Raw genomic sequence first — 12,529 nt, forward strand, 5'->3', positions numbered from 1 at the left:
TTTTATATACTTGTTACAATCCCCCCCCCCTTTCCTATTGTAGCTGAAGGTGAAAGGGTAGAACTGAGGCTGCCATTGAAATCAAAATATTTTATTACATCATTAGTTTATCAGTGTTGATCGAAATTATTTCCCCTAGGTTTTAAGAGCCTGTTGTATAAAATGAACAATGTTTAACGAGTCTGGAATGTTTAAATTATCTGAATTTTCTTTTCGGCACTTTTACTCCTTGTATTTACATCCATCCAAGTAATTTATAAACAATGCAGGCACATAAATATCCAGATGTACTAAGTTTCCGACTCAGCATAGTTTTTATTAAAAATTATTTAATGTTAATTATAATGTTTGACTTAGCCTATAAAACTATTTATAAAGATAAATACTATATGTATAGTACATAACACATTGCATCACTATAGTTCGCTATTGCATAGTGAACCAAGCTAAGCTGCATTAAATTTGCTATGAAAGTTTAATAGCCAGGAAAGGAAACGCTTTATTAATTACCTATGGCTTTATAACAGGCACATTCATTTATCAGGTTTTATACTTTCTTATGAAACACATGATCTAAGAACTAGATGTAATAATTAATTATTTAATTCTTTGTACAATCGGCTGGGTGCACCGGTATTGTTGAGTATTGGATGATAAAGGATATTCTTTGAATATCCTTTGAATGATGCAACGTAAACATCATTATAACAGTTTTAACATAAAAGGTATACAGGATGTTCATTAAAAGTACTTTGGGATTTTGTTCTACACATAAAAATGAGGGGAAAAGTTCACAAGAAGGTATGTCCTAAAACCTTTAGTTTTCCATCTATCTGTCTATATGTACTTTTTTATCGGAAGAAGTTTTTTACCAGCTAAGATAAAGTTATGAAACTTGAGAATTATATTATAATTATCTATCTTTGGTAGATCTTTTTTAAAATAAAATATTAACAAAATCCTTTTGCCCGTTTCAAAATGGCGGATGCCAGTAGGTTTGAGTTATTTTTAAGGAATAATCTTAACGTCCATCGTCTTAACTGATTCAAAAGACAGTTTTTTGCTAAAAACCACATACCGACAGACGGAAAAACTATAGGTTTTAGTACATACCTTCATATGAACTTTTATGCTCATTTTTATGTGTGGAATAAAATTTTAAAGTATTGGAACACTCTGTATATGGTATGTTTAGTATTTTTGAAACCTTTATGTAGATTCTTAATAATGTTACATTATGGGTACTACACGAATAACAAAATTATAACGAATTGAACGAGTTCAACAAACGCATAGTTCTTTGAGGCAAAAGCAGCACTCAAACTGCAACGTATCTACTGTAGAACCTTAAATAAAACCACACTCCCCGTTGAATTCATACATTTAAAATTGGTGATTTTTATTCTACATTAGGTTTCTCAGTTAATAATACTTTATAGATTGCTCAACGTTTAGAACAAAAGTGTAGTTTTACGTAGAACGAATTTAAGTATTGCAAAGACAGTTTTGTGTAGTTTCTCATTTGTGAAGACGGGTTAGAAACTATTCCTGAGGTTTTTCTCAAACGAAATGTTTTACAACCAAAACTAAAATTTTTAATATTTTTTTGTATATATGCGTTTCAAACTGTGTAGAACACGCTGCTGCGGTGTAGGTTACGTAGTATTGTTTACTTTTTTGTAGAAATATGACGACTTATTTTGTTCAGTAGATAAACAGTTGCAGATAATCTTTTATTGTATGCGTAACTTCGCCTGATAAGCGAGATCTCTTATGTAACTTCCTCGTGGCTGCAGACTAATTGATTATTCAATGAAGGAGCGAAAAAATGTCGAAATGTAGCAGGAAACTGCGACAAGAGGATCGTTTTGACCTTGACAATCGGATTGTCCATATAGTTGTGCGTCGCGTCGCGTGAGTGAGTCCGGAAAAACCGGTCCGGAATCTGCTCCGGAGTGAGGAAGAACACAGTGATAGTAAGATCGGCCTTGCTGCAGCGGCTGGTGCACCTCAGTCGGCACCGACACGCCGAGTGTGGCTGACAGGTGGAGGCAACAGTGAGGAGAGGTAGAGGTAGGGCAAGGTTTAACGCTGCCGAGCTCCCAAAGTAAACACTGCCATCTACAGAGGCGGTCTGACAGTTAATGAGTGATAGTGATACGGTGCGATCATGAAGGCTGTGCAAATATTCTGGATCGTAGTCTGTCATCTTGCGTCAATAGCCACTGTGTAAGTAAGCTCATTCCGTCTTTTCCCGCTTAAATAATATTTTAGTAATAAATGTTGAATATCCGGTGTGTTATATTTACAATATATTAATTATAATTTTATACAAAAAGCCGTTGGAGAGATTTATCATATTATTGTGATAAAGACTCAATTTCCCAATTTGATCTTCTGAAAAATACTAATAGACCTATAAATATTATATTTCTAATAATAATCAGCCTACATTAATTTAGCCGTATTTTATGCGGCTAAAAGATTCCTAAAAAAGGCCAATGAGATTGATTTCTGATTTACTCTCGTGGATTTTGATATGCCACTTGTAAACTATAATTGTTCTTTTCACACTAGCATAGGTTTTAACATAAAAGGTATAGAGGATGTTATATGTAAGTTCTAGCTATGTCCAGAGTCCCTCATTCTATAAGTTTAAAAAGAATTTCCTTGTTATAAGATCAATTCTGCAGAATCAACTCCCATTGGAGTATAGGATGCCAGGTGAACCGACTTATGATCGATGAACAAATGAAATATGTTCTGCCGAAATAAAAATTAGACCAATTGATTTTCGAAGTTCGTTTTCTGGATTTTCAAAAAATTTCAAAACAAAATATTACTGAACAACTGTCGACCGACTTGAGTTTAGTGCAGTCATTGAAGCGAAAAATTACTGGTCTTACCTCCGAAATTTTTTTTACTACGGACGATTTGCATGAAATTTTGGAATATGGCTCATCTTACCCTTAACTTCAAAAGTTAAAAAATGATCTGAACTCCGCCTATTATTTTTTAAGGGGTATAAACAACCCCTTAATGGCGAAAAATTTACATTGAGCCATTTTATCGCTATGATAAACATGTCTAATTAGTATTGTAGGTGAAATTGTAAAGTGTTTTTCTAACACAATTACCTCATATTAAAAATCATTTTCAACCCCTTGAAAATCGTACAACCCTTGCAAACAACCCCTAAAATGAAAAAATCACAAAAAAATACTTTGGTATGACATAAAAAGATGTAAGTATAGAGTAAGTAATATTTTATATTCTCTATAATTAATTATCAAATTTTTAACCCCCTTTCAACCCTTGAAAACTGCCCTTTGATAATTTTTTTTTTATAAATAAAAAGGATTTTAAATATTATTCCACACTCTCGAAAATGACTATCGTATTCTTAAGCGTTTCTTACCCTTAAAACTACCCCTAAATTAAAACCGTAAATATATATGAATTACATATTTCAAAAATAATTTAATTTAGAGTAAAAAAATTGCCATTTATTGAATCAAATATTTACAAATTATTTAAAATTCACTCAAATGTGTTATTATACATATAAGAACGTTGGTTATGTCATTCATGCCTACGTTTCCAACATATATGAGCCATATTATGTATGTATGTATTTATGTATGTATCTATATTATATATATATATTATATATATATATATATATATATTTATATATTTATACACACACATTACAATAGTTTTGGGTCTCTTATTATACTGCGTACTTTCACCATTGCTCCAAATATTAAGCACTCCGAAATTTTCAGTTAACTAAGAAGAAATAAAATATGATAAGTTTTTTGGACCATAAAACTCCTTCAATTTTCTTGCTATCACAAAATGTATAAAAAAAAACTATTGTAAAAGTTAATTAAGAGAGATACAAACATCCTTTATTGCAATATATATAAAAAAACCTTTTTCTCAAACGGTGAAGGGTTAAAGGGCATAACCCTTTCAGGGCCAGGACCAAATATGAGATGTTGCAAAATTTTTTTCAACATATCTATCCCCTTGTGACTAGTTCAAAAGTGCCAGGCTAAAATTGGGCGATTTTTGCAGTCTCTTAGATTAAAATTTATAACTTATTCATAAAAACATTAGAGAATGACCTAAAAGTTGCACCAAATTACTCGTATTGATATATACTATCAACAAAAAAAAACTAAAGATGTAGTTTTAAGTAATTTAAAATTAAAAAAAAAAATAATGTTTTAATGGATTACATAAAAAAAATTTAATTTTTTAATTTTTTTCTTAAATAACTAAAAAAGGAAGGAAAAATAAATTTTACTGTAGAAAGCTCATGTTATTATATTGTTACATTTATAAAGGAACAACCATACACAATTTTGTGTTATTTCTCTCATAAATAAATTTTTTATGACACAATTTTGTAATAAATACGCATAATTGTACTTCGCAACAAGTGATAAGCAACTGACTCTTAACTGCAAGAAACTTAAAATAAATATTCACATTACGGATGCTACCGGTAAACATGTTGCATTGTAGGATCCATAAGCAGTTTTTCAATACAGTTAAAAACACTATTTACACAAGAAATATTTACGCAATTTTATTTGAAATTTATTTACACTTTTTCTATTTACAAATATGCTACTTACAATTTCACTCGCCGTTGAGGATCGCAAATTGTCAGTCATTGTAACTACTACCCCACAATAGCTATGAGCAGGTAACACTACTAATATTTACAACACACAAAATAAAATAATTGAAGAAGAATCCAGCATACAATGGTAGGATTTGCCCTAACTGGCATAAAGAATTAACAACAATAGATCGATCGTCACCTGATAATGTCACGTGACAATTACGAAATAAAAATGGCATTAGACCTCCAAAATAAAAATTATATTATTCATATTAAATATCTACAAATATACCAGGGAATAAAAAAAAAACATAAAACTTTAATCATTTGAATGTCGTATTTTTTATAAAGAAAATTACGTAATCAAGGCGGCAATATATTGACTGCATGGCGCTTTTCGCGTATGTCAACCGTCGGCAATATATTGCCGCCTGGCACTTTTCAGACACGATCTATGGCGGCAATATAATTGCCGGCCTGGCCGGAAAAGGGTTAAGAGAGGCTGTGATTGCGCTTGTCACCGACGCTCTTTAAACAATCATATCTCGTCAATTTTTTTGACAGATAAAAAAAACTTAAAAACCAAATTGTTCGTCAGATAAAAATACCTAAATTTTTCATCCTTACATTTTTTACTACGTATCTGTCGTCATTTCTGAGATTATGATGAAAAAAGTTGTTTTTTATTTGAATATTTTTAAATCGTGACTTTTTTTGAATAAATATGTGTCCTGAAGCAGCCAAACTGATACAATTCATCAAACTCTTCGTAATTTAATAAAGTTAATTCTAGGCGGGGGGAATTACGGTTAATTGTAATTTTGGTGGAAATGGCACTTATGAAACCCATTGATTTTAAAAGAAAAAAAACATTTAGATGCTCATCTTATTTGCCAAATACAGCTTACTTATTTGCTACGTGGCCAAAAGACTTTTAATAGGGCTCATTTTAAAGCTTATTTCAAAGCAATACAAAACCCTTTTTTTATTAGAAGAATGCCTAAAAACGCATCTGCTCGCCGCTAGATGGCATTGACCACATCGATTAAATTTCAGACAAAATAAAAAACGGCTTTGATCTTTAATATCTAGCTTAATATTGTACGTAGAATACATTATAAAAATACCAAATTGGTCATTTTTTTACCTGCTACAATTTTGTTTTTTATAAAATTTTCGATATAAAACGTATATATTTGGAGATATTTACAAAAAAACCGATGAAAAAACAACGTGAAAAATTGCGAATTTTCAATTACCAAATAACTTGAAAAGTATTGGATTTTTCGAAAAAACTTTATATATGATATTTTGCTTTAAATTTAGGCCTTCTATCGATATCCGAGGTTATTTTGAAAAACAAAAATCACCCCCGAGAAGGGGTTGACAACTCACACCCCAGGGTGGTTGCGGAGTACAAATCAATTTTCACTTTTGAAGTTAAGGAAAGATAAACCTAATTCCAAAATTGTATGCAATTTCTGTTCACAGTAAAAAAATTCGGAGCAATGATGCTTTAATGACTGCACTAGTTTTAGTTTAATAGGTAGCTGGTATTGCAGGTAAAACAAAAACTTTAAAGCTTTTTATTGTAACAACTTGCCCTAAAGCACACGTTAACTGGAGTCGATTCGTTCCTCCACTGATCGTTGGCTCAACGACCCTCCTGGAAGAAATGTAATTTGTACAGAGGGTCGTTGGCCCAACTACCCACTTTATAAACATAAAGAGGTTCATTACTCCACTCTCGTTGGTCCAATGACCCTATTTGTTTAATTTCTGTAAATTGTAAAAGATAGGTCGTTGGCCCAACGAATCTTATAGTTTTTATTTACTGATATAGGTTCGTTGGGCCAACGATCAGTGGTGTAATATTGGACCATGCATTAATATTAAGCAATAATAATTGAAGGGGATCGTTGGGACACCCCTATCCAGTGACATAAAATAATTAAGGTTGACTGAGGTTTCGAGCAGGACGTTATGGTGTCAGGACGTTAAATTGTTTAACTAAATTCAATTTAAATAATTTGGCAAAGATGAATATTATTTTGAAATAACCTATAATGTACGATATAATGTTTATATACTGTATCAGAATCTCCTTATTACAAACACTTATTCTTTGATATCGAAAAGAATTATACAATAAATCTACATTATTTAACGATGTGTTATTGTTTGACCACAATAAATCGAACTAGAAATATTTCAAAACTTAATAATCTAGGCAAAAATATCTTTTTAATGATCAAGAATGGGTGCCGTTTGTTTATACCAGTTTATCTATAATATTATTTCTATAAAATATAACTACTTTATATTTTGCTTACCTTATTTTAATAAATGTGATTTAAAAAACTCAGCATTCTAATTAAAAATAATTGTAGGCATGGCATTGAAATTTACATTTAATTATGAATGTTTAATTTACTATCACAGAGTCTAGTATAAATGTACTCATGAATGAGAGAAACACACTTAGTATCTTGTTCGTTCAGTGAAATGAAAGTAGAGCGTTATGAGAGGGTGGAATTCACTCCAAGATTTATTAAATATTTAATAAATCACTGACTTAATTAAATATTTGTATTACAAAAAAAACTGTTATTAAGGTTTTACTTCAGATGCCCATATTATGAAATATTGTGTCGTTTACTTTCGTTGTTGACAACATGTTCGCCCCAATCATAGACGCCCAGAAAATATAAACCTGTAAATTGCATAATTTCAAATTCTATTAGTACAAACCTTCCCTCTTACTTTGGTAATTGTATAACTAGCTATTCCCAATAGATCAATTCCATTAATGAACTCACTTTTTTAACCATTAGCCTATATATTGTTTATCAGATTATATTATAGTTAAATCATGTATCGTTATTTTATGTTCTCTTGGACATTTTGTAACAATGTAACTTACGCATTAAGACCAAAACAAAGCGTCATTGATTAATAAAGCTGTTTACGTTGGCGTATTTATAGTTTGTGGTGTGAATAAAATGTGTAAATAAGTTATTTCTATGAAGCACTAGACCTGTGTTTAAGAACGTTGTTATTTCGAGGTGAATAAATAAGTGATCGACTCATAACGCGATTGCTCGCTGGATGGAGAAATATCATAAAACAGTACGGGGATTACTCAGTAAATAAATTGTTACTGTTTTATTAAATTAATATCAAATAACTGTATGAATATTCCCAAGTATGAGCAGTTAATTTACTCTATTCGCACAAACCAATACAAATTATTTTCTTTCATGCATACAAACCAATCAGGTAATATAGTTTTGTTTGTTAAGCCCGACCGTTAATTTGAAGCAACGTAATTTATAATTTCATTTTAAAAATTAGGTTGTGATGAAAGAGAATTGGGTACAAGCAAATAATTATAAACAACAACTGTGATACCTATGTGTGTGAACTGTTGATGTTTTTTGAAATGTCAAGCAAAGAGAATAATAATATAATAACAGGGTATAAGCAATTAAAAATATTACAGATTATAAAATAATTTAATTTTAAATTTAAGAATTATTATATCAGGTTTGGTTTTAATAGCCTATCATACTCATTGTACATTTCTGACTACTACATTTTAAACTTGATTTAATTTTAAATCTGCTCAAATCAACAGTTAGACCAGTGTGGTAATTTAAATTAATGAAATCGCTGATTTTGTTTTTTTTGTACAAAAATCGAGTAAAATATAGTTCCTTTAAAAGCGTTAATTCATAAACTGGCCTCAGCTGGTGAAAAGATTACAATGCATACTGAAAATTGTAATATTAATCTTAGGAATGAAATGTTAGACGTTAACTTTTATGGAGAGTCTGGTCTCTTTCGAATCCTTATCCTTCTCGTCCTCATGTGCCATTGGCCTTTGCGAGGATCTTAACAAATATTATAAGGGGAAGAGTCGGTACAGTAAAAGACCCACAGACTGAGGTTTAAAATCTTACCTCAGTGTATCTTGCCATTTGAAAATAAGTTTCCGTTTTGTTTGGAATTTTGTTGGAAACTAAGGATTTAGGGCCTGACGAAGCCAAACGTATTTTTTTGGTGATTACGACATCTATCAACGGCAATCCATGGCATACATCATCAACCTAATGTCTCTTACGCAGAAATGAGGCTTCAAGCAAAATTTCAAGTATGTAGGTAAGTTAATTCTCACGAAAATTTATAAACCCAATCCCATTGCCGTTGTTCAGGACAGTTATATGATTGAAAATATAGCAATGGAATGTTTTTTTTTTTTTTTTTTTTTTTCAAGAATTTAGGTGGTTGTGAGATTCCAGGCTTTGTGCCTGAGATTGGACGAATGACGATAAGGAATGTTCAAAGCAGCCAATTTTTAGTTTATTGATCTAAAATTATTGTTATGCCCTCGTTCCCGGAAGCCAGCTTATCTGTGTGGCTTGCACTTACTTCCTGGTCTCTGTGCTTGTTGTCTTTTCTTCTATATTAACCTGATCTTCTTAGTTTGATTGACAGAACATACCATCACAATTTATTAGTGACTCAGGAAATACTTCCCTCGATAAACGGCTCCGTAAAGTTGTACACAAATGTGATAGAAATATTTTAAGAAACCTTGAGATTTTTGTACTAATTTTGTGCCTCAAAAAGTAATTCTGTGTTTTAGTTTGTAGTCGAGTCTATTTATAAATTTGTTTATTCAATAATGTTTCCGTTTTCATCGTGGTTACTCATAAGATAAATATGTAAAAATGTTTCCTAACACTCAGGCAAATCCCATGGCATACATCATCAAACTAATGTCCCTTACGCAGAAATGAGGCTTCAAGCAAAATTTCAAGTATATAGGTAAGTTAATTCTCACGAAAATTTATAAACCCAATCCCATTGCCATGCAGAGGAAGTTGTCCGAAGAAAGACATTTATGCTCTTGAACTGCGCCCCTTGTCTCCAAGGGAAAGGGGATTGATTAAATAATTATCGTCATTTATCCCAAGGAATCTCCATGTCAATTTTGGTTCAAATCAATGGGTCCATAAATCCTCTAGGATTGTTGTGAAGAAATGTGGAGTTGGCCCTAGAACTTCTCTGTGGTTTAACATTTGGACCATGTAAATGTTTGTTAAAATCTATGAACCAGTACACCGTACAGCAGTATTGTTCGAATATGACTTTAGTCATAGGGATTTAATATACTTGAAATAAGAAATAGACTTATGATATCATATGTGTATGTGACAATAGTGCCACATGGTTCGGTGCCTAGCAACGAGGGTTGTTGTTATTATTAAGACAGTTCGTTTACTTTGTAATATTTTGAACAGTCTATCAACTGTGCTAAATAAATACACATCTCGTTAACTTTCTTAGTTTTACTGTTGTGAAATATGACACGACTTCCCTTAAATCTGGCAACTTATATTTTTGTATAATGCCAACCAAGCCTTTAAGAGGGCACGCTAGTTCGCCGCTGACCGCGCATCTGAGACTCCGCTTTTAACAATGCGATGAAGTTTTAAACTGCGTTATAATATGAACTCAGACCCATAAATGTTGAACGTTTATAATTTGTATCTAAAATAGAGTTTCGTATTGTAAATCTATACTGAATATACGTTATAAAAACTAGTATTAATAGATAATTGTAATTATAACCCTTTTAGTGCCAGAGAGAAAATCAAATCCATGTTGAAAAGTGCCGAGTTATTTTTTTGTGTGACTATGCGAAAAGTGCCAGAGGGATTTGGACGAAAACGCAAGGTTTTAGAAAAATATTTGTATAAAATTTATTTTGATCATAAAAAGCTTCTTTTTACTTCTTTTTTAAAGGTAAATAGATTAAGTATCAGAATATATTTAACATTTAAATTTTTTATATTAATAAATCACTTTAAACAGCAACATTTCCATGGAAACAAAATAAAAATCAAGTTTGAGGTAAATTAATAACTATTGTAAAAATAATTTATTTTAAAATTTCAATAATTACATGATTAAGATAATTTTAAAACAACCCAAAATCATGTGTCATAACCTAATATTGTACCATAAACAAATGTTTATAAATAGTTATTGGCTAGAGATTATTTTTACTAATACGCAAGGTTTCAGAAATAAATTCATTTAAAATTTATTTTTTATCATTAAAACCTTTTTTAAAATTCTTTTTAAAGGTAAGGAAATTGTACATCAGAACATATACAACAATAAGATGTTTATATAATTTAAAAAATAAAAAAAAAACACACTTTATACAGTGACTTTTCTACGGAAACAAAATAAAAATCTAGTTTAAGGTGAAATAACTTATATAAAAGAAAAAAAATATTTTTATATTTTAATACTTTTATGATAAATAACATTTAAAACACTCTAATATCATGTGTAATAACCTAATGTTGTACAATAAATACAATTATAACAATTAATTAAGCGCTAGAGGTTTGTTTTGCTGAAAAGCACAGGGTTTTGGAAAATATTCAGTTAAAGTTTATTTGTCATCATAAAAAGCTTTTTTTAATTATTTTCTAAACTTTAATACTTTAATGATAAAAGCCAATGCAAAATCATGTGTAATATAACAATAATTACTAAAATGAAACTCAAAACATAAACATAAACTTATTCGGAAAATTTTCAAACAAACTCCGCAACACTTTCTTCATAAACCCTCGGAAGTGACTGTCAACACTTTTTTATTAATTTTAATAGCTAATATAACTTAAAAACATTTTTAATTAATAAAAACGCACAATTATATAACCTCGAAAATGCACCGCTATTCGTCACGACACCGCGATCGCGATCGCGATCGCGATCCAACTGAGAAAGTGTTGTATTTTAGATAGTTGTTTACGTCACCTAACAGCACTAAAAAGTATAAATAATAATTTAAAATGATAGTTTATTTCATGTATTGGCCTTTGGTATGATATCAGGTAGTATGGGATAAGTTATATAAGTACTACAAGTGAAATAGAAATCGTCTCGTTCCGAGACTCCGGCACTCTTCGCGTGGAAACGTATCGTCTCGGAGCGAGACTCCCGGCACTCAAACGTATTTTTAACATCGTCTCGTAGCGAGATCCCTGGCACTCAAAAGGTTAACAATTCATTAACAGTAATAGTGAGTGCCTGGAGTGTGCAAAACGTTAAAAACTCGGAATACAATTACATTGTTTTAATTTATGTGGGAGATGTGGGATGTTGTTTTAAGTAACTATAAAATTGCAATGTTTACCAATTATTGTTTTGTGCATTTCATTTTTCATTTTTTAAACAAATTATTTAAAAAACAAATTTTTTGACCATATACTTTTTTAACTTATATTACAAAATAGTAATTTTTATTTATATGTGGAGTTTCACCTAAATAGATATAGAGGAACTAAAGACAATCATAACTATAACTAAAGAAGGATTATTATAACAGTAAATTTAAGATACTTGTGTGTATCAAGCAAGGGCATTAGGTATATTGAACACGTAGCCAAACGTGGAGGGGGGATCGAAGCAGCAGTCGCAATTTACAAGGAAATGTCTCGGCTAGTTTAATTTTAAATAACACAAGCTTTTTGAGTGATATATATGTTTTAAAAAGGTAAGCAAATTAGGGAGAATGGAATGATGGAAGACAAAAAATATTAATAAAATATTTGTTTATATAAAACAATTTAATTTTCCTATACATCAAATACATTGTCTAATCCATTTCTCGTATTTTTATAATAGGTGAAGTATTGGAGAAAATATTTTCGTTGCATTATAAACATGCTACATTACAGTATAAGCCACTTTTCCAGCATCCACACGCAGCTCCACATCCCTTATTACAATTACAAAATTACATTTGCAACAGATTATCTGGAGCAGGTAATTGATTCATTGTTATTGGGATGTACATGTTAT

The 12,529-nt window shown here is 30.7% G+C and overlaps 1 protein-coding gene across 1 annotated transcript in view; it reads left to right on the forward strand.

The window, feature by feature from the left end:
- Positions 1-1,806: 1,806 nt before the first annotated feature.
- The window catches only part of LOC124352821 (pH-sensitive chloride channel 2-like), a 46,327-nt gene continuing 35,604 nt past the window's right edge, over positions 1,807-12,529 (forward strand). The window contains exon 1 of the mRNA XM_046802515.1: positions 1,807-2,229. Within this exon, the coding sequence (XP_046658471.1) occupies positions 2,171-2,229 (59 nt within the window). The 5' untranslated portion in view covers positions 1,807-2,170. The remainder of the gene's footprint in view (positions 2,230-12,529) is intronic.

Source organism: Homalodisca vitripennis, chromosome 1 (genome assembly GCF_021130785.1).
Source record: "Homalodisca vitripennis isolate AUS2020 chromosome 1, UT_GWSS_2.1, whole genome shotgun sequence".
Lineage (NCBI taxonomy): Eukaryota > Metazoa > Arthropoda > Insecta > Hemiptera > Cicadellidae > Homalodisca > Homalodisca vitripennis.